The sequence below is a fragment of the Leuciscus leuciscus genome (assembly GCF_965113295.1).
Source record: "Leuciscus leuciscus genome assembly, chromosome: 19".
Lineage (NCBI taxonomy): Eukaryota > Metazoa > Chordata > Actinopteri > Cypriniformes > Leuciscidae > Leuciscus > Leuciscus leuciscus.
This window is the reverse complement of record NC_138743.1, coordinates 30,145,662-30,169,418: the sequence shown is the minus strand read 5'-3', so window position 1 is coordinate 30,169,418 and position 23,757 is coordinate 30,145,662. Positions and strand designations below refer to the sequence as shown.

The 23,757-nt window shown below is 37.3% G+C and overlaps 2 protein-coding genes across 2 annotated transcripts in view; one reads left to right on the top strand and one right to left on the bottom strand.

Annotated features, from left to right (window-relative positions):
* The window catches only part of itpk1a (inositol-tetrakisphosphate 1-kinase a), a 17,280-nt gene extending 4,364 nt beyond the window's left edge, over positions 1 to 12,916 (top strand). Inside the window, exons 4-11 of the mRNA XM_082146533.1 lie at positions 3,710 to 3,835; positions 3,938 to 4,055; positions 7,155 to 7,253; positions 7,445 to 7,485; positions 8,870 to 9,035; positions 10,473 to 10,540; positions 10,812 to 10,974; positions 11,571 to 12,916. Coding sequence (XP_082002659.1) covers positions 3,710 to 3,835; positions 3,938 to 4,055; positions 7,155 to 7,253; positions 7,445 to 7,485; positions 8,870 to 9,035; positions 10,473 to 10,540; positions 10,812 to 10,974; positions 11,571 to 11,872 — 1,083 coding nt within the window. The 3' untranslated portion in view covers positions 11,873 to 12,916. The remainder of the gene's footprint in view (positions 1 to 3,709; positions 3,836 to 3,937; positions 4,056 to 7,154; positions 7,254 to 7,444; positions 7,486 to 8,869; positions 9,036 to 10,472; positions 10,541 to 10,811; positions 10,975 to 11,570) is intronic.
* chga (chromogranin A) lies at positions 12,066 to 23,757 on the bottom strand. Its single transcript, XM_082146534.1, has 8 exons — positions 23,496 to 23,757; positions 22,781 to 22,830; positions 21,710 to 21,803; positions 20,432 to 20,500; positions 20,094 to 20,177; positions 17,458 to 17,766; positions 14,460 to 14,821; positions 12,066 to 13,564 (listed from the first exon to the last, which is right to left on the bottom strand). The coding sequence occupies exons 1-8, from the start codon at positions 23,539 to 23,541 to the stop codon at positions 13,481 to 13,483; spliced, it is 1,098 nt and encodes a 365-aa protein (XP_082002660.1). The 5' UTR covers positions 23,542 to 23,757; the 3' UTR covers positions 12,066 to 13,480.

The window sequence follows — 23,757 nt, the reverse complement described above, 5'->3', positions numbered from 1 at the left end:
GAAGGCCATGTTATTGTTTATTTATGAGAAGTGGTTTTATTTCATTTTTAAAATAAATAAAGACATGTTGTATGTCACAGGATTTAGGCTAAATCTGTGTCTGGATTGCATATTTAAATCTTAATATCATTCATATTAACAGGTTAATATATGTTTTCTCCATGCAAGAGTATATGAAAGTTTGTATTACAACTAAACTAAACCCATTATATTTTAGTCGAATAAGTGTACTGTAGATAAAATCTTCTAATATTCAGTAGACTAAAATAGACTAAATCAATTCAGATGACTAAAATATGACTCAAACTAAATGGCATAGTCAAAAGACTATGACTAAAATGGAATAAAAATTTGCTGTAAAAATGAACGCTGTAACAATGGCACTGTAAAAAAAAAAAAATCTAGGAAAGAACACCTGGCTTTGTCAGGGACGAGAGCGTTGTATTTTTGTCTTCTACAGATGTCCTTGGTCTCTAATACTTACAAAAACACTTAGTACCCCATTTAATGCTGATGAACTGTTCTTGCATGCCTTTTTTCAAGTTAGGCTATCACCATGATTGCTCAAGCATAGAGAGTTAACAGCATTATGGGTATTTGTTGAATGATACTGTTGCATTTGTGGTACCTTTCCTTTGCTTCACCTTGGCATTGATAAATCATTAGACGCATGACTCACAGAGATGTAAAAGCCATTAGAATGTATAGTGTGACAAGTTTAAGACATTATGATTTTGTGTGAGACCACAATGAAAACCTTCAGGTTTAAAAGAGACATAAAATGAAGAAGAAATATTTAATATTAATTTTCAAAAATACAAAACTAGAAAAATATGAATCTAAAAAGTATTAAATTATAAAAATGCTAAACAAAAACATTTTCACTAGTGGTTTCAGATTTTTGGATCTAATGCTTTATCTTGGAGTAAATGACTGGCTCTTTGTGGTAATGTTTTTAACAGACATATGAAGACAGTATTTGCACATTCCAGTGGGACATGCCCTTGTCAACCATGTTTATATTGTGGTGGCCCTGAGATACGTAAGGGCCTCTTATAACAAACTAAACTGGTTGAAGTGAAAATGAAGTGTAGATTTGCTTGCAAGCATAGAACTCAAGGGCCAATGCATATCAATGGTTAAAAAAAAAAAAAGTATGTTTATGGACAAACATTTGTTCTTTACTGTTTTGCCATGAAAGTGCATTAGTTATGATAAAAATTCTGGGAACACAGTCACCTTGTTTTATTTTGGGACTTGCATGTGAAGGCTGCTAGACTAAACCAAGGTCCTTGTTCCTTCATTCTAGTCCTTTATTAAGGAGTCAGACCCTTATCAGTGAAACGGTCTGGATGAGTGAAACACTGAGGGCTTTTCTCCACTCCCAGGATGCATAATAAACACCTTTTTGCTAACCAGCATGTAGGGCGTGGATACCAAAGAGAGGAAAGAATGGACTTTGACCTGTTTACACATCATACAATAGGCTACCCAGCTGCACCCAGTCATAGATTTTATATGGTCTCTAAAGTACTTCACAATCTAGCAATCAGTCCATAGGTTTATCACTTTAGACAGGGGGAGTGTCATTAATTTGATTAAGATAATGTGATCACTAAATCATTAAGACACTAAAAACGATCTTGGGGAGACGGCTGAATCTCATCACTTCATGTCATCACTGGTTTGAAAATTAATGTTTTGAATATCTCACATGATTTATGGCTTTAGGTAGTGTATTTTCTATGAGCAACAAAAAAAGTAATTGTCAGCCTGTCCTACTTTGTTTATTAAACTATTTTAAAGGTTCATAGTACATTTATATATAAAGAACTGCAGTTTCAGCATGTCACAGAGATAAGATAATTACACTTTCTCAAGAACATATACCCACACTTGTTTTAAAAATATAAAAGCCTGAGGGTCAGGAGAGTGACAAAAATACTTTTTTAATGTTTTGAATGAAATCTCTTAAGTTCATCAAGGCAGCATTTATATAATATCGTGAAATATTACAATTTTAACTTTTCTATTTTAATATATTTCTTCAGTGTCACAGGGTTCTTCTGGAATTATTCTAATAGTCTGATTTGGTTTGTTCAGAAGAACATCATTTATTTGAAATAGAAATCTTTTGTAATATTATAAATGTCTTTACTGTCATTTTTGATCAATGTAATGCTTCCTTGCCAAACAAAAGTATTAATTTCTTTAAAAAATCGTATTGACCCCAAACCTTTGAATGGCAGTATATATATACATATTGATTAAATTTTCTTTTTTTCATTCCTGCCTACTCTCTAATGATTAAGCCACTCAGTAATCAATTGTGCAGAAGCCAAGAAAATGACACACTGTACTTAGACAGACTTTTTGTTTGCCATCACCTCCTTCGTTTACACTTAACTTGGTGTAATGTTATCATGCCCCTCACTGATTAACAGTTAACAGCAAGTTATATATTTAGTTCTGTTTTTCAGGAAGACATCTGTTAGATGAGGAGTGGGAATAGAAGAATGATAATAGCAAAGCAAATTAGGCCTCAATTTCCAAGAATCAATAATCAGCTCTTTGCCTGTTTAAAGAGCTACTTTAAAACGCTAAGACAACATTAATGTGATGTAACACATGGCTGTCTCATGCTTTATATCAGATGGTGTGTGTATCAGCTGAGTATCCTCTACAAAAAGGAAGTAGAGGGGGGGTCGTCTCTCTGAACTGTCATGATGTGTCTGTGTGGAATCTGTGTGTCACTTTCTCTTTGTCATCTTCTTTACGTCTGTTTTCGCAAATTGTTTGTCACACATCAGTGCTGGCTATTACAATGTTTCCAGACATTGTCATATGAAACGGAGCCATTTAGGGAATAAGCGAATAAGCCCCTAAGGATTACCACTTTCTCTGTTTCTGGTGGTCCGCACAGCCCATAGTCCTTTATTTGGTGCTGCTTTTGAAAGAGGAAATCTGGACTAGGTCTAAGTATTTTAAATAAAAATGCACTTAGGGGTGCACATGCCCACATCCCCTTTTAACTGCCTAGGTCATGTATAAATGCCTCTGACGTTTGACAAGAACCGTTGTGGTCTGATCCAAAATAAATATTTTCACATCCCCAAATGTTAAACCCAAAGGAACCACGTGTTTTTTTGTGTGTGCCCCAAGCAGCCTTTCTTCATGTTGACGACATGTAAAGCCTTCAGAACACATTGTGCTGTCTGTCATACACCGGATACTATATTGTTTCTGTCCTATTTTACGAATCTACATTGCCGTGAATTTAGCTTTCTAATATCAATCAGAGTTTGGTAAATGAACACAGGCTGAAAGTGCACTTTCCCCTTCCCTTGTTGTGATGTGTTAATCTGAGAGTCACAGCCATGGCATGTACCTATAGGGGCTGTGTCTAATAAACAGAAAATAATCCACAAATTGGATTTGACTGACATAGAATTCACAGAGTTTAGCAATCAGTTTAGTCTGAGTGACGGTACAGATCACACCTCACATCATAACCGTCTGTTCTTCAAAACATCCCCCGCCTTGAGCAAACTGATGTTATATCTTACAAATAATGCTCACAGGGGCATTTACAGAAAAATACATTGTTTGCCTATTTATATATTGACATACGAGTTCTCCCAGAGGGTTATTGCTGAAAATATGTCTTGTGGATGTTTACTAAACTCTTGACCTTGTTCTCCCGGTCTAGCTGGATCTGAGCCAGCCAATAGAGAAGCAGGGACCATTTGATGTCATCATCCACAAGCTGACCGACCACATTGTTGATGCTGACCAGAATGTCACAGAGTCTATGCTACTTGTTCAGGGTGTTCAGGTAACTAAGCAAATCAACTCAAGTAGCCATACATTTGTCATGCTTCAATCATTTATATATGAATCGTTGAATTTCAGTTGAATTTTCCATGTCTTTTTCCAGGACTACATAGATGCTCACCCTGAAACAGTGATTCTGGACCCTCTTCCAGCCATTCGTACCCTGCTGGACCGCTGCAAGTCATACACTCTAATCCATAAACTTGAAGACAGCATGCAAGGTCTGTCTACAGCACAGAGACACAAAAGTACATGAATATAACGTAATCACGCAAAGTACAGCTGTGCTAAATACAATTATTAAAGATGGGCAACCCAATTATAGTGGTATCCCCCATTTCAGATAAGCCCGCCCTAGAGGGCAGGAATAAATTGGATATGGACTATTTCCACTTATTCTAAATGTTGTAAAGGGTTCTGTAAACCAGGCCTTTAGATCCTCCTTTGTTCTTCAGGGGTGAACCATCACGAGGAGGGCAGGTTTTTGCCTTTGCGCAGGGGAAGTGTGAGGCTTATGGAGGGCTTATGTCCTAAAGCTGCTGAGTCGTTCATTCTTTGTGCTGCTTGCGCACTGCATTCACTGGCCACAGAAAGAACAGGAGGCCCGCCGGCTCACTACAAGCCAACAGAATCACCAGCTGTGAGAATGGCGTAGTGCCTAAGGAATTCCATCACAATCTGCACTCTTATTCAAAATATTCAACCTAAACATTCACACACATAGGTATTTACAAATATACTACCATTCAACATTTTGGGGGACCGTAAGAAGCTTTTAAAATAAGTCGTTTATGCTTACCAAGCTTGCATTTATTTGATCAAAAATACAGTAAAACAGTAATATTATGAAATATTGTTACATAACTGGTAACTGTCACCTTAATAACTGTTTTCTATTTCAATATATTTTAAAATGTAATTTATTCCTGTGACGGCAAAGCTGAATTTTAGTGAAAATCGCGAAAAAAATTTCCAGGATTATTTGATGAATAGAAAGTTCAAAACTGCATTAATGTGAAATTGTGAATATAATTTTTTCGTAGCATTCTAAAGGTCTCTTCTGTCACTTTTGATCAATTTAATGCGTCCTTACTAAAGAAAAGTATTAATTCATTCAAACAAAACAAAAAAACATACCAACCCCAAACTTTTGATTGTACAGTGGGGTTTCAATTTGCATTCTTTTAGAATTTATTACAACATTTTCATTACAAATTATAATATCAGGATCCCATTTTGAGTCATTCAATTAAAATGACCATGAATTGTAGAATATCTTCTTTGGTTAGTCCCTCTTTTGCTTTCATGACAGCCACACTCAAGCTGCGTAAATTCCACGTGTTTATTATATAAATGGCTTTCAAAATAGTTCAGGGAAAAAATCTCTTGTATTCAGATCAGAGAAGCCGATGTTGTCCAATCAAAACCATATCATCAATGTTCTCCCGAGAGACGTGTGGGTAAAGGAGTGTCAGCTGAGGGTTAGTGTGAAGTTAACCATCCGCCTTGGTGCTTCCCCTGTCTCTAAGAAAGAGACGACTCTGTTTAGGATACAAAGGGAGTGACTATTTTCTCGGACCCATTCACCAGGCAACCGCCTCTATGGCTATTAGCTTATGAAACAACACTGCAAGGGATTCTGGGAAAAGAAAGATAACGCAGCCCATATGCCCTCTGTATTACTCAAGATCCTTTTTGAAATAACTCAATTGCTCAATACATGCATGTTTAGCTCTATCAGAAATTGCCATCAATGACTGATCTTGTTAAATGAGACCATTTTTTCCATGAGCTAATCGACCGTGAGTCCATATGAATAGAGGACAACAAGCTGTCGTGGTAATGTTTGAATGTAAAACAAGTACTGCGTTACGTGACTTACTCATGGGATTTGCAGTAAAGCTCAACACTATTTTGGAAGAGTTAATCTTGAGTCAGTTAACTTAGTTGTGTAAACTGGTGCTCATCATGTGGCTTCATAATGAATCATAATCAACCCATACCCCAATATCAACCCATATCCCAACCCACTTTAGTTTATCTCATACATAATTGTCACACAGCATTTGTGGCTGTTTTAAAGGTCACTGCTTGTTTGATCAAATGGATTCATGTTCCTTGTCTAATGTGAAATGAGACGCTTTATATCGCTGAGTTGCATTGAGCCACTCAACATAGAAAAATACTGTTTTTTAAGGGGCTATAAATAGTCTGCAATTTGGCTCTTGGAAAAGAAGCTGTTTATAAGATTTAATTGATGGTTGCAGATCAAAAGCAGGCTGAAAATTCACAGATACCCCAGCGGTTTAGTTTTAAATGTTTCCATGGATCCAGTAGTAATATTATCCTGTAGAAAGTGTAGTCATCACTTAAAATATGTGCAGGCTACACATCATTAAGATCCCCATCTAAACTTGGTGTCTACCAGGAGTTATGCTCAGGGTGTGCTGGTTAATCTTGTCAAGATGTTGTCGTCTGGCCCGTTAGAGAGAGAATGTGAGATGAAATCAAAACACATTGAAGAAAACAACTGAAAATACACCACCTTGTGTTCCTGCCAGATCTTTACAAACGAAATCAGAGTGGGGCCAAACATGATCAGGTCCATAAAGAAGATGTTGTCAAAGCTTTCTTTACATTGACATAGAGTTTCTGTGTTTAAAGGGATAGTTCACCCAAAAATTAAAATTCTATCATCATTTACTCACCAACAAGTTGTTTCAAACCTGTATGAGTTTCTTTTTTCTGCTGAACACAAAAGAAGATATGTTGAAGAATGTCCTTAACCAAACAGTTGATGGACCCCATTGACTTCCATAGTATTAAAAAAACAACAACAAAAACACATTCATTATATAAAAACATAGTGACAAACTTAATCCTAAAAATAATTTTCAGAAAAGTGTTTAATAATACTTCCAAGGTAAAAAAAATTCTGACAAATATCATGAATCATTAATCCATAAATATTATACTGTACATTTTTGGAGAGTCACACCATGTGACATTTTATAACCTGAACCACCCTTGCCTTATCAAAATATCTGATATTGTTATCTTTGGTTGGTCCTAAAAAAGGTTTTCAGATTGTTCAAATAAAATACAAATCGTACAAATAATAGTAATACAATTTCACAGTAAAAAATGTGTAATAAACGGTCATGCCAAACTAATAATTACATTATTTTTTCTTCAGTATGACATCAGGGAAGTTGTATCACCCTGACATTTTTTTTTTTTTTTGGACAATATCAATATGAAGAGGTGTATCAAGTCACTGTATGAATGAAATGCATTTTTAATGTGTGTTTTTTCTGTAGATGACAGAATCTGCTCACCTCCATTCATAGTTCTCAAGAGTGAATGTGGCACTGAGACTCTGGAGCAACTCCACAAACATGGAATCACATTTCCTTTCAGTAAGTTTGCCATTTCAAATCAGCAGTAATCTTCATGACAATTTATATACATCGATTTGCACACATGCCTCTCAATCAGAGCAGGGGTTTCTCTCGACAGTCCATTTGACTTCAAATGAGCTGTTTCTTATATTTTTGCTCATGTGTACTGGAGCGACACACATTTTCACACTATTTCTGTTTGATTGCAGTCTGCAAAACCCAGGTAGCTCATGGCATTAACTCCCATGAGGTAAGAAGACACACACTCCAGACTTTACTCTTCTGTAACCTGCACTGTTTTTCATATCTCTTATGTGTAATAAGCTACAGATAAGTTCTGTAGACCACGGTGTTATTCAGATCTTTTACATAAGAGGTGCTATATGATGTTAGTTAATCATTCATATCTAACACTAAAGGGTGTCTCATTAAAATGATTTATTTTGGGCTTGGGTATCACAACTTTTTATGCAGGATTTACAATTTAGTAAAGTTACAGAACCGAAGAAAGGCCTATTTTTGACTATATATATATTTTTTAAACATTATATATTCTTTGCTATCTCAACAGCCACTTCCACCTCATAAAATCCACCGAGTGAAAAAATGTCTATTTAAAATACATTTATTTCATACTAAATATAGTACAAATTACTGACATATCGCTCGAGACTTACTGATATAAATATTATAATGAAACTTTATTTGGAGTACTTGCACAATGCACATTTCTTAATATAAAGCCTAACATTTGTTTTAATATCACTATTAGTAAGGATAGTATGATCTCTGTATAATATCAGTCTTTAAATGCAAGATATTTCAAATGTACCTAAAGTATACTATTAATAGTTCTACTTTAGCACAATTAAATATACTTAAGTATCTTTAGTTGGACCTCAGCACTATTTCCAGATAACTGAAGTGCATTAAGTACAAAATAAGTGGTTCCAATTTAGCAGACTTTAAGTATATCAATTTAGTTTACCGAAAGTACAATGGCAGGGTATTTATATTAAGTACATACATATTTAAATGTATTTATAGTATACTTTGCATAAAATACTGCTTTTTGGTATATTTATTTTTCACTAGTAAAAATTCAAAAATTCCCCTATAAAGAAAGTTTAATCCCAGACCCAGACCTCTCATTGCACCGATTCACAAGAAACCCTTTGTCCTCTTGGATTATTAACAGGGGTGCCGCCTCCGTCGCTATGGTCACCATATCTTTGATTCACAGTGACTAATGTACAGGCAAAGTCTCCGATCCCTCGAATTCCTTCAGAATACTTGCTTGAAGACACTAGTAACTCTGTTTTACGGTGTTGACAGTGAGGGGTGTACTGGATTAATGTGTCACCACCGACTGCTGAATGACTGTGTTTGTGCAAACGGGTTGATGGTCATGTGTTTTATGACAGTGAGCACATAGGTTTACTTAGCTAAAGTAGATAAAACGTACATGCATGGATCGAAAAGGGGTTTTGGTGTGGCTCTTTTAGTGTCGTGAAAGTACACTTTTCTCTTTTGCTTCTTTCATTTCAAGATCACAACAAGAATTTATGTATCATATCATGGTAATTTATAACCAACCTGCTCTGTAATGTGTTGATTTGGTTTCTGCTCAATAGATGGCCATCATATTTAGTGAGGAAGATCTGAAAGACATCAAGCCCCCATGTGTCCTCCAGAGCTTCATCAACCATAATGCAGTGCTGTATAAGGTGTTTGTAGTGGGAGAGGCGTACAGCGTGGTGCAGCGGCCCTCCATCAGGAACTTCCCATCTGGACCCACAGGTCAGTTGAGTCACTCCGACATCCCTATGATGGACGATTCAAAGTATTTGATGTATTTTACTGGATAAGTGAATCAGAAGGCAAACTAAGAATCAAATCATTGTTTTTTTTTAAAGAAATTAATACTTTTATTCAGCAGGGATGCAAAGTGACAGTAGGGCAATATATCTTGAGCAGCAAATCTGCATATTAGAATGATTTCTGAAGGATCATGTGACACTGAAGACTGGAGTAATGATGCTGAAAATCCAGCTTTACGATCACAGGATTAAATCATATTTTAAAATATGTTATTGTTTTCACTTGTTTTTTAATACCTTGGTGAGCATTAAAACCTTTTGAAAGGTAGTGTATACAGTTTTATAATAAATTACTTTGTATTCATCAAGGTTTAAGTTCTTTTCATGTAGAAATTGCACTCTGTGTGTGTCACAGATGGGACACAAGTTCACCGGGCGGCATCAAAGCCAATAAAAACACTTTATAGGGTGCCAGGTCGAGAAATGTAGACATCGGGTCTCTTTCGGCTAGTTTTAAACATCCACACAGGCATATATGCTAACAAACCTTAGTCTGGAACTTTTTATAAGGTTACCTTATGTTTGAAAGCTGTATCGGAAACAAAGTGAGATTGACATTAATGGCACTCGTGAGCAACTCTGTGTGACAAGCCTCTCAGCCTGTCTCGACCATTCTGTCAACATATGTTGCTGATGTTTAGACCCTTTCCCTCACTTACAGAAAAGTGGTTGACGTGGTATTCGTTAAATAAGCAACTCAAAGCTTTTCCTCTCAGATGTCAGTGAGGTTTGGTGAATGATGCCCCCGATGGACAATCAAATTCACTGTTTCCCAGATGTTGTCATTTTTGTTGCAGAAACTTTACACACAGTGAAGGATTTGGGATTTGTCTTCGATGAATAAATGTAGCTTAAAAGGACTAAAAAGTAGCTTAAAGGGACCTTTTTGTAGCAAAAAGGATAAAATCAAAATACGTTTACAGTATATTAAAGCTGCATTTCTTTGATTAAAAGTATAGCAAAAACTGTAGTATTACATTTAATTTGTTACTTTGGCAAAAAAGAATTTTCAGCAGCCATTACCCCAGTCTTCAGTGTCATATTTGGTGCTCAGGAAACATTTTTTATTACTATTAATGTTGAAAGCAAAGCAGTTGTGCTGCCTAATATTTGTAAAAAAAAAAAAAATCAGGATTATTTGATGAATATAAATTATTTTAAACAGAAATATTGTGTTACAGTATAAATATCTTTACGGCCTATTTTGATCAATTTAATGTGTCCTTGCTGAATAAAATAATTAATTTCTTTAAAAAAAAATCTTGATGACCCCAAAGTTTTTTTTTTGAACAGTAGTGTAAAAAGTTTATACTCTGTATTTGAAAACTGAACAAGTTGTGTGTTTTTTATCCTCTAGACAGGAGAGCAATATCTTTTAACAGTCATCATGTGTCCAAACCAGAGTCCTCGTCTCACCTGACCTTCGTAAGTCAACATGCCTCATATTTATTACTCAAGTAATGCTAAGCTTTCCTTCAATTAAACTCTTCTGGAAACATTGAGCGAAATCCTTCAATTTAGACATTTTAGTTTTAATCTAAAAAACAGTCCTGTTAAAATTTAAAGGAATATCTCAAATGTTTATATAAAATTAAAAAGCCTCATAAAAAGCACATTTTCACATATTGAATCATAACCGTACATGTTCAACAAACAGGCATTTCATACTTTTTGTCCCATTTCTGGTTTCTTCAAGAGGGACAACATGGAGGGCCAGTACTGGGCACCCAGAAATGATGTCATTCAGAAGATTTCCAGAAGGTTACGACAGGCCCTCGGCATTTCTCTCTTCGGAATTGACATCATTATCAACAACCAGACCGGCCAGCACGCCGTCATCGATATCAACGCATTCCCAGGTACGTGTAGTTCCTCACAATCTTTGGAGTGGGTAATATTTGTTATCTTCATGCACTGAACTATTTTCCCACTTTCAAAACCAGCAATGCAATAACAGACCACATGGTGTCAGTATGGAATAATAGAGGCCTTTTCATGTATTGTAATGTATGTATGTATGTATGTATGTATGTATGTACATGTATATAGTATAAGATTTTGTGACTAAATGAATTAGACTGTTCACTCTATAAAGCTTAAGAATCATTATTCAGCTCAAGTCCCAAAGGGAGGTGTAGAACATTTTGAAAGGATGGGAAAAGTACATTTGAAGCCCTTCATTTAAGAACTCTAATCGTATGTGCAGGCACAGCTGTGTTTGTCGGCTTGCAGTATATTAGAAAGCCACCTGGCCTTCCCTCCGCTTGTTGCCATGGTGATCTTGTGTATGTAGCAGGGAACGGCACTTTGAAATCTCTCAGTGGTGCATCCCACGAGTCCCGTTACACCGCAGGAGTGAGACAACAGATGATATCTTCCATTTTTTGATCTGCCTCTCAGAGCATTCACCCGTTAACTACCGAAATCTGAAACAACCTTTATTTTTTCCCCCCAGGTTACGAGGGAGTGCCCGAGTTTTTCGGTGACCTGTTGAGTCACATCACCAGCGTCCTGCAAGGCCAGGCATCTAGCGGAGCGGCATGCGGTCATCTGAGAGTGAATGGGATGGCGCAGAGCCCGTCTGTGGCCTGCGGGATGCACTGTGGCTTGCTGGGAAATGAAAGCAGTTGGTTGATGGACAGCGAGGGGATAAAGAAGGGTCCCCATCAAGGACTGAGTTGCGGCGGCGCTTGCATGGCTCCAAACTTTCACCAGCATGGCAGATCCAGTTTAGCAGCGGAGACGTCTTCGCAGTGACACGGAGAGCCAAAGCAATATGAATATTTCATTACTGCTCACATACCAATTAAACCCTTATTAAAGGGTAGGTGTATAGAAAAGTCCTTTGTGCCAGATGTGAATTGTGTTGGAAATTATTAAATGTGTATTGATTGTCTTCTCGTTTATTTAATGGTTGAAACGGGCAACCTGATCTTGAAAATGTATGTGATTATTTTTTTTAATGAATGTTGCACTGAAGATGATTTTCAGAAAAAAAGGGCTTTGTGGAGGAACTGAAAATATTATTAATGTTAATATATTAATAAGATACTTGAAAGGAAAATATGTGTCATGATTTGGGTGTAAGGCATTGCACTATTTAAATAAGTGTCCAGCTGGCACTAAGGCTTCTCTTCTTAGGTATATGTTAAATTCTGGCCCATTAAGAAAGCTTGAAGTCCATTAGTGCTCTCCGAAGCAATCGGCTGGCAGGTCATCTGTTAAAAGGCAGCAGGAGAAGTTCTGCCTGTTTTTTAAAAGATTCAAGGTAAGATTTTTTTTTAAGGCTAATCATTTCACATCTAGAGGGCCCTGAAACTTTGTCCTTTCCACACTGGCAGGTGCTCTGAGATTGTATAGGGGTTGTTATGCATTGATTTCAAATGGAAAACACCCCAAAATGAAAATTCTTTCATGATTTTATTTCAAACCTGTGACTTTCTTTCTTCTGTGGAGCATGTTTCAACTGTTTTAGTTCACACAGTGAAAGTCAATGGGGTTCAAAACAACACTGAAGCTTTCACTGGACAAAAAAGCTATTTTTGTTAATATATCACCTTGATAAATAATGACAGGTCATTATTGGCTGAAATATCCCTTCAAAATCATTGACAAATTAAATTAGCTATTTTGACCATTTAAGTTGGTCAGTTTTGTGCCTCATCGAATTGTGTTGTATTTGTACATGATGTATACTTTGTAAATATGTTAATTTTTTTTTTTTTTTGACCAAAAAAAAGGAGCCTCTGAAATAACATAAAAAATTAAATGGACAATAAAACCAAACTTACACATTGGCAATTATTTGATTCAGTGTTTGTCTGCTGTTTTGAGGTTTGGTTCTGACACGCACGTTGAACATTGCATGGAATCAGTTTGAAACACTTCATTTTGACCTTTATTTGTTTTCTTCAATCCCAAAAAGAATTCAATTACAGTCATCACCATACCTAAAAAAAAAACATTATTGCCTATGGATCATAAGACTCCATAATATCAGGTACAATCTGTATATTAAAATTTCAACCTAGTGTGATAATTCTGGGTAGTTTTTAACAAATATTTGACATTTACTGTACTCAACGCCCTAATTTCTTCAGGAAGCAAGCGCGATAAAGCAAAGCGGTCGAGCTGGGAAAGGTGAAGCGATCTGACTCAAGACCTTAATGTTTGACACCAGAGGAGTCGCTTTGAGGGTTCATATAACACGCGGAGGGAATGAGCAGAGGATCTGCGGCGCTGAGATAAGAGCTTACGCTGCTGTGGACTGAGCAAAAAGGTGAGAGCCTCATCTCGTGTTGACATGCCTTTCTACTGAAGGAGAGATGAAGGGCAGAGTGGAAAGAGAAGGAGAGCTGGAGCGGCTCACACTCGTCTCAGATCATGAAGTTTCTGAGCCACACTTTCTAGTTCAGACTCGATGGCAGCCAGACTCTCGATCTCAGCATCCTGATGACAGAGGAGAGACAAATCAGGCCATTGGTGAATTTTAAAAGGGTTTATGAACATTTATATTCATACACTACCGTTCAAAAGGTTTGGGGTTGGTATGATTTTAGTATTTTTTATTTAATGAAGTCTCTTATACTCACCGGCTGCATTTATTTGATAAAAAATAAAATAATAATAATATTGTGAAATATTATTACAATTTAACTGTTTTAATATATTTTAAAATGTGATTTATTCCTGTGGAGGGAAAGCTGAATTTTCAGCATCATTACTCTAGTCTTCATGATCCTTCAGAAATCATTCTAGTATGCTGATTTGGATCTCAGGAAACATTTCTTATTATTATCAATGTTAAGTTGTGCTGCTTAACATTTATTTGCAATAAAAATCTTTTGTAACATTGTCAATTTCTTTACTGTCGCTTTTAATGAATTGAATGCATCCATGCTGAATAAAAAGGATTAATTTATTCCAAAAAAACTATTTGCAGAGCAACTAGGAATAGTTCACCAAAAACCTGACAATATTAGAGATTTAACTCTACACAGTGTGTTATACAGTATATATATTATTTGTGACGCCTAAGCATTTAAAACATGTGGTTTTACATATACTATTAGTGGGTTGTATTTTTGCTTTTGTTTTTTGTTCAGACAAACAGTACAAAAACACTGTGTCATATAATATCGGTTTACTGATTTGGAATATGATTTGTATGTACTATTTTGATACGTTAAGAGGTTTTTTTTAGTTTTTTTTGGAGTTTGACCAACAGTGTCACTATGAACCATGGATTTATTGAAAGAGTAAATTCTACTTTTGTGTTGCACAGAAAGAAAAAAAACTTTTTGGATTTGATCATTTAAGAAAATGTGTCAACTAGGTGTCATACCCCTGTCTTCCTGCTGCCGCTGCCCTCTTCATCTCTTTTGTCCTGTGGTTCAGTTCGTGCCATGAGCTGCAGCTCCTGCTCCTCTGGGCTCCTCCACAAATCTCCACTCTCCTTAGAGTGATGTGGCGCTTCCCAGTGTTCATCCAGTTTTGGGCTGGTCTCCACTCTCTTGTGGGACGGTTTGCTCACGCGACTCCAGCGCTTTACTCCAACCTCGCTCTTCTTCTTCTCCTCCTCCTCTCCTTCCTGCTCATCTTTTGAATGTGTTCTCTCTGTTTCAGCTTCCTTGTGCTCCTCTCTGTCCTCCATGATGGATTGTTTTACATCAGGATTTGCTTCGAGATCATCTGTGGCTGTTTCCCCTTCAGATAAAAGAGAGCAAAGTTATGATTATTATACTATATCTTCTCTATCTCTCTTTATCTCACTCTTTTCTCTCTTATTATTCTACACACACACACACACATTTACTTTAGTGCAGCTTCAGCAAAAGCAGCACTCTTCTAAATGAAACGCTCTCACTTGCCAACTGACCGCTTGATTCCTCTTATCCTGAAAAATAAACTCTCGTTCTGCCACTTTATCTGTATTGCACAGAACACAGATACCCAAATCATTGTTTCTATTAACAAATACACTAAAGTAAAATCACCCAAAATGTCTGGCATTTTTCACCAAGTTCCTCTGAGATCTGAGGGCCACTTTTAACAAGCTGCAGGCAGCTGGCTGATCTGGGCAGCCTCCAACATCAATTATTGAATCGATTCAGCGAGCCACAGCACAGCGTGGATTTCATTTCATAGATGGAGGCACTGTCACACTGGCCTGTTCATGGAGCACGGCTAAATTCCCCCATCAATCTTGATTTACCATCCCTCCCTACTGACTCTTTTTAACCTTGTCCTGTCGTAGACACAATCTCCTGCTGTTATTCCGAACCTCTTCAGCAAAATGAGTTGTGCCTGTTATATGAATTCTCCCCGGGCATCCCTGTAACTCACACTTTTCACAGAGTAGTGATTATGTTGCTATTGATCGAATATATCATTAGCAGGAGCACTATGGCTATTTGTTCAGCGTGCTGGGCTTAAAGGGATACTCCACTTTTTTTGGAAATAGGCTCATTTTACAACTCCCCCAGAGTTAAACATTTGAGTTTTACCGTTTTCGAATCCATTCAGCCGATCTCCGGGTCTGGCGGTACCACTTTTAGCATAGCTTAGCATAGATCATTGAATTGGACAGGACCATTAGCATCTCTTTTTCGCAAAGTTTCTTGATTATTACGCAGGAATGAGAGTATAGTTCCTAGCCATATCAGCCTAGAAAATCGCAACTTTTAATTTTCCGTCGGTCTTAGTACACGATGTAACTACAGAAGAGTCAAGTTTTAAATAGGAAAAATATCGAAACTCTTTGGTCATTTTTTTGAGAGAGATGCTAATGGTCCTGTCCGATTCAATGATCTATGCTAAGCTATGCTAAAAGTGGTACCGCCAGACCCGGAGTTCGGCTGAATGAATTCGAAAACGGTAAGACTCAAATGTTTAACTCTGGGGGAGTTGTAAAATGAGCCTATTTCCAAAAAAAGTGGAGTATCCCTTTAAAGCTGTACTGATCATGAATGGATTATGGTCATTTGAGGTCATTAATGTTGCAATTTTGGGATTTTAAGATACACTTAGGTGCTCTAGCGGTTAACTGAACACAACTGAATGCGTCTTGCAGAAGAACATTGTTGCCTGAGCTACTTCTCTGTGTTCATGTATAATATGACGAGTCACGCAGGTACTGGGCTACTTTGCAGCGGTTGTCATCCAGTCAGGTTTAAAATAGTCTGAATATGAACACTAATTATAGGCGTACTGTAGTGATGCAGGATAAGACAAAAGCACAGTTTGGAAGGTGGATTCATGATGTACATTTTGAACAAAAAAAGTTACATAGTGTACATTTAATGGCTATAGGCCTATACAGTTACAATTGTAAATATGCTATATAATGCCACAGTTGTGAGATGAAAAGGCACAAAGTGGAGACAAACCACCATAATTCAAATCAAAATAGACGAGAATGTATACCATGACTAGGGCTAGGTAAAAAGATTGATTTTCTGTTATAACTCAGTTATTCATAATTATTTATTATAATTTTACAATGTTTTAAGAAAATAAAACATGAAAAAAAAATGTATTAATATTTTTGTGCTATATATACAGAAATCATATTTAACAAAAAGACAAAATAATGGCAAAAAAAGCTCTTTCTATTGCCAACACAAAACAATTATCTAATGCCACCAATGTCCGATTCCTGAACAAATGCTTCCGATTAGCTGGTTTTTAGTGAATCAGAAACATACAGCACCAGTGTAGTCCGATTCCTGAAACAAATGACTCTTATGAGTCAGTTCTTTTAATGAGTATTTCAAGAAGATCAGTTACTGGTTTAAAACAGTCTGAAACCCTGTGTTTAGAGAATTAACAGAGAGATTTTTTTTTCATATTCAAGCAAAGTGGCTTAGTACCCCTAAATGAATCTGAAACATTAAAATCAAATCAGAATCCGAAATCAAAATTGAATTGAGAGTGTGAATCGGAATTTAATTGGGAAATCTAGTAGTATAGAGCATCCGGGTATTCTATTGGTGCTGTGTAGGAGCCTGGAACAGATGACACTTCTCTCTTTTATTTTTTTGTATTTTACATTGTGGCAGGATTGATGACACACATTCAAGCACTGTTCATCTATCATTTGTACATCTGCAGTGGCTTGTTTCCAGGTATTGAGCCACCACAAGCTTCTCAGCCGGAGGACCCTTAATTTGAGAAGCCCCAGAGCACTGGCCCTGTCGGGACAGTCTATAATGTGTCCTTGCAGCTAATCTACAGTAAGATTGCAGCTTGCTATATCATATCATAATGAATGCTGTTCTAAACACAAATATAAACTCAGAAAGTGGCACATATGGCATCCCACAAATCACATTCATCATTACCCTCTTTATGGTGAGGCGGATCATTTTCCTCTTCCTTTTCCAAGCTGGAGAGTTTCTTCTCCTTCTGTTTCTCCTCATCCCTTATTGTGGCCTCCTCCTGTGACTCTCTTTTCTTCTCTGGGTTCATAGAGTTGGAGATGTGATTGCTAGGACTCTCGTCTTCTTCACGCTCCTCTTCCTCAGAAATCTGGTTCAGTTTTTTAGACTCCTGCTCTGTCTCCTCACTCTCCTGGGAGCTCTCCTCTCCTGCTCCTCTCTTCTCTGCAAATTCCTTTGGTTTCTCCATGGCAACCAACATTGACTGATCGTCTGTGGGATGGTAAATTGTTATGTTGAGGTTAAGAGCACATTTGTGTATCAATTTAATCTGAATAAATATTTTTTATTCTATTATTCATTCCTGTTTCCTGCAGGATGGATGAATGGATGAAACTGTAAGATACTGTATATTAACACATTAGCTAGATAGATAATGATAAAGAAAAAAGTTGATAATTTTGCTTTAATAAATGCATCCAGATATACACATTAGCTAGATAATGATAAAGAAACATTTTAATAATAATGATGGATGGATGGATGGATGGATGGATGGATGGATGGATGGATGGATGGATGGATGGATAGATAGATAGATAGATAGATAGATAGATAGATAGATAGATTCAATTATTTTTAAAAAATGTGAATTACATTCACATTCACAAAACTGCATTTTTTTTCTCTTCAGGTCAAAGCCTTCAGGTTTGATTCATCTATGAAAATAAATAAATAAATAAATAAATAAATAAAATGTATTTATTTATGTATTTAATATGCATTATTCTTTTATTCAATGCTGTTTTCTTTCAGGTCAAAGCCTTCAGGTTTGTTTCATCAATAATGAATTCTGCTACAGTACCTTTTCATGGAAGTGCAAGGCTGTGGAACAAACTGTTTAAATGGTTTTTTCTTTGGATCAATCTTTCTGACCTCAGTGCAGTGCTTGCAAAAACACATATAGATGGTGTGTTGTTAACCAAGGAAAAACATGTTAACCTTGTGACCACTGACTGCTTACCTCCACGAATGAGGAGACTGACATATGAGCCGAGTGGGAAGACTAGATGAAAGTGTATTTGCAATACATGCAGATCATAGAAATGGATGACACAATATTCAAGGTCAGCTCTTTTGAATGAGGTCAAATGAGGTGCACAACAAAGTACACTGACAACCCACTCACAAATGAAGGCATATAGTAAAACACAATCAGTGTTTACTTAACACAGAATACAGATTGATATTTAGCCCCCACATACTTGTGCCCACAGACTTCAATGCTGACATATTTGATTAAAAAGTCCATGGGGGTGGTACCACTGTGCACTTGCACTAGTAAGAAACAATGCCCACTAGAAGAGGCAGTTGTGCCCTCTGCCCTGATTCTGCTAATTGCAGCACGATAGAGCAGAACACAGCAATTTACACTAAAATATGCTTCAAGAGCACTGGATGACTGTCTTCTGTCCTTTGAAATGTGAAAAGCAATGCAAAATCAAAGTAGCATTTTCATGTGGCAGTTTTCTTTGATAGAATCTAGGGCAAGGTGTGACCTTTGAGCCCTCAGATGCACTGCATGAGAAACCATCAATCCTATTGTGTTAAATATAGCCACATGGACTCGGGAGTTCTTTGGAAAACCGTTGTCGATTAATACAGTATGTCGCTACATCAAGAAATGCAACTTGAATCTCTGTTACGCAAGGAACAAGCTACTAAACATCCGTTCTATGCAGAGATGCTGTCGAGTTCTTTGGGCCCACACTGTGGAAATGTGTGCTGTGGTCAGATGAGTCCATGTTTCAACTTTCAACATTGAGTTCTCAGTCACAAAGACAAAAGGGACCATCCAGACTTTCATCGGCAACAGGTGCAAAAGCGAACATCTGTCATGGGATGGGGTTGCCTCAGTGCAAACAGCATGGGTGACATGCATATGTGTGAAGGTACCATTGATGTGGAAGGCCTATTTGGGATTGTACAGAGACTTATACTGCCATCAAGACGACATCTTTCCTGGGAAGCATGACAATGCCAGGCCTCATTCTGCACATGCTAAAACAGTGGTTTCTAGACACTCTTCACCGATGTGCTTGACTGCCTGCCTGAAGTCCAGATCTGTCTCTTATTGAAAATGAATGACCCATCATGAAAAGGAGAATCAGACAACGATGACCATGGACTGTTGAGCAATCGTCTTGTACCAGGCGAGATTTGGCAAAAATTCCACTCGCAAAACTTCAACAATTATTATCCTCAATTACCAAACTATTGAAAAGTGTAATAATTAAAAGGAAAGGTGATGTGACAATGGTAAACATGCCTCTGTCCCAACTCTTTTGGAGTTTTGGAGAAAATCTAAATTTGTAATTTTGTACTTGCTCAGTACAAAACATGGGAAATCTTTTCTTTGTACTTTTGTCAGTTAAACAAAGGTTTGAGATATTATTATTATTTTTTAAATCACAGATTATTGATTTAATTGCTTTTTACAAAACTTTTCTGGAAATGTAAAAACTATGTAAAGAAAAAAAGATGTAACAGACTTGTATAGAGTCATGTATCATGACAATTAAGAAGTGGATTCATCTCACCTGCAGTTTTCTTCATGTCTTTAGGGAGGCTGGTCACATGATCAGGTGTGTCTCCTGGGTGTCTCTGTGCTCTCTCACTGGCTCCTGAGAAGCAGTTTGGTGGAGACACGGTCACAAGCAGGCATAGCAAGTTTCTTGGCAATAAAACAGAATCTATGAATTCTCTTTTAGAGTCGTTCAGCAGTGTTATACAATTCTCCACTCTACATTTCAAATGACCTAATGCTGCCAAAAAAGCCATTAACACCCGACTGTCATTCTGCTGCCATTAGCATTTCTCTATAGGAAACAGTTGGTTCATGCGGACCCAATCAAAATCTGGAGCATCTGCCTCTTACCCTCCACAGCGATATCTTGCATCTCTCGGAGAAAGTTGCGGTGGCGCAGGATGCTCACAAGCCTGTCATCTGCAAAATACACAGAACACCTAAACACAGCTCCTACTTTTTTAGCAGTCAGCACTTTACTTTGATTTTTACATTATTTGCATTAATTGCCCTGAAATGTACTGCCTTCGTCTGAACAGCACTATTAATCATCAGGCCTGCTGAGACAGAAGAGAGAGAAAGTGAGAGCAATAAAGAGGGAGAGAGGACAGATTTTCGTTGAATTAACGTTGAGTCAAGCTTTTCCCTTTCTGCTGACCGACAAAGAGAGCACGCAGAGTCGGCTGCTCCCTCCGTGGCAATGCTATTCACTCTTCTCCATACTTTCCCTCTCAAAATATCTCTTGTCTTATTTCTCTGCCAGGCTTATTCACAATCTGTTCAAGTTAAGGTAGAAAACTGGCAGCTGTAGTTGACAGAATATTACTGTAGTTGACGTAAAATGGACAAGCATTAGGGAAGGGCATGTCGGTGTCTGTATATTTTTACAGCTACTACTGCATGTCTTTAAATAATAAAATTTTAATGCACTAACTTACTTGAACTATTTCTATTTGTTACTGTATTAATAATAAAACAGGTGGCTTCAAGCAGGACATCTTGGGAATGCTCCTTTTTCTATGATTCATATTTTATTCTTATATTATTTAAAAAAAATTATGTTGAATTATATACTTGCACATTTTTACCTCTGAAAACAATCCATTTTGTACAGTATTTGTACATTAAATTTTAAAATTGCATTTGGTAAGTTAAATTACAATTAACTATGTTTTTAGTATAAGTTTTACATTGTTTTCTGTTAAATATCCTAACATTCTTACAGTGTATTAATGAAATTCTCCACTTATCTGTCCTCCTCTCTCTCGTTCTGTCAATCCCTGTCCTTCACCTTTCTTTGTCCTATAGACTCATTGTGTAAGCCTCGCACAGAGTGTTTGATTTCACTGTTGTAAGCGTTATCTCAGTTACAATACCTGGCTTGTGAATAGAATGATTGATTTTTCAACTATTAAAGTATCAAAGAAAATGAGCTTCACACTAAGACTGCTAAAGTCTTTAATTACTTTGCTCCATTAACTTGAGGAAACGTGCAGTCACAGCAGCAACGACAGCATATATTTATCATATTGGGAAGGTCACTGCAGATGATAGGGAAGAGGTGCACCCAAGTGCAGCTAAATATATGGAAATAGTAGTAGTCCAGGTGTCACTATTGCAGGCACTCACCAGAGCCGAGAGTGTCAAGGCAGTCCTGGGACGCTGGGATGGGATGAGGCTTGGACAGAGTATCCGCAATTACTTCCACAATACATTTCATCACCTATATAAAGACAGAGAAAGGTTGGGATAGGGAACAGCAAGACATTTTTAAGCTATTATGTCATACATTATATAGACATTCATGAAATCAATGTGACAGAGGACATTTCTGTAGTGATTCTTTGATCAAAAGATCAGCTTATAAGTGAAACAGAATTTTTTGTAACAATTTAAACGTCTTTCCTGTCGTTTTTGAATGGGAGTGTGTACATATGGACTCTATACACACATTCATGAGATCAGTGTGACAGAGGACACACAGTAGCAGCCGCTGCCAATAATATCTCAAAGCCTGCCATATCTAACCATCCGTACTGTCTTACATTACACTTTCAATCAATGTCATTTCCTCCTCAGTGCTTTCATTTCCAACACACACACACACACACACACACACACACACACTTGTCTCTCCGATTTGTTTGGCTGCACATTCCCCCATAGTCAAACATTTCTTTGCTGTCAGGGAAAAACAGCCTCCCTCAGTAAGACCAAAGTGTTGCTGAAATGGCGTTATAATTTTACTGAGGAGAACAGCATCTGTTTGCAACTTGACATTGGTGATGTTGTTTTCCCCAAAATGTCAGATTTGTACAGATTTCTAGATTTTCTAGTGACCTATATTAAAACAGACCCTCTCTTGAGGTGTTTTTCACTGGCAAGGACAAGAAAGAGGCATTTGACAATCTCATATAAGTTAAATGAAAGCAACCAAACATTCATTTAAGTTTGAATTCAGTTGATCAAAGCACAGCTTGCAGTCATCTGTAGTTGCAGCCTCCTCTGAGTAAGCACACATGGCACCAGCTGTCACTAGGCTGAAGTCGTGTTGTTGAGTCACTGTCTCGCTTATGTTGCTTTCCTCCACACTTCCTGACAACATGGACTATTGCTGTGGCCATTCTGTGCATCCTTATGCTCTTGTTTCTCAAAAGGCTGCTCAAAATACACATTAAAATAATACTACCTAATACGTACCTTCACATCCTTATCATCCATGTGACCTGGGGAGACAGGCACTGAGAAGACTAGAAGTAGAGAGAATGTTTTGATCAACAAAATATGGAAAAATATGATATAACCAAATTAGCATAGAATTAACCCTGGGTTAACTTGACGTCTTTTAAAAAGTCAGCTTTAATATTTAGGTTAAGTAACTGTAACGGCGACTCGTGTAGCAACAGACAACCAATCATAAACTGCTTTGATGCTTATCTCATTAAATATTCATGTTCTTGTACAGTCGCAGAAACTTTCACGCGCTTCGTATAATTTGAGGGGAAACCGTTACAAATATAGAACGAAGAATAATGGACACATTATTATTTTTGCTGTATGTTTTATAAGTCTTAAAACAACCAGAGCGGTTCTGCATACGACATTTACACAGATAAACAAGCGGTTATTAAAACTGGCTGCGCTGTATTGGTCCGATTCATTTAGCTGAGCTTATGCAAACGTTAACATGCAATGGAACATAATAAACCACAATAACGCGTACAAATGTCAAGTGTGAAAAGCTAATTTGCGTTCCTCGCAAGTGTTATCCGCTGTCCTTGGTGCTGACAGAGACATGGAACAGCTCGCATTTATAAAATCTACAGAATCAACAACACATCTTCCAAAATAACACAAAGTATTCCCACAACAACTTAATACGTTACGTGAACGTTTGCACATCTTGCACACTTACCAAAATTCACCAGCACCACGAGACCAGCGCATCCTCGAGCGATCATTTTCTTAATGTGAAGCGCAGGCAATTAACCGTTCGAACCGTTGTGCCAGAAGAAAGCGAATGGACGTTAGTACTTTCCTTTCCTCAGAGTGAATGAAAACACTCGCTGATTTATGGATGCATTATGCGCATAAGGCGTCTGCTCTTATTTGTTTCGCCGGATCCACAGATCACAATGCCTCAGTGTCACTACTCGCAACCGCAGCGATGCCGCCTT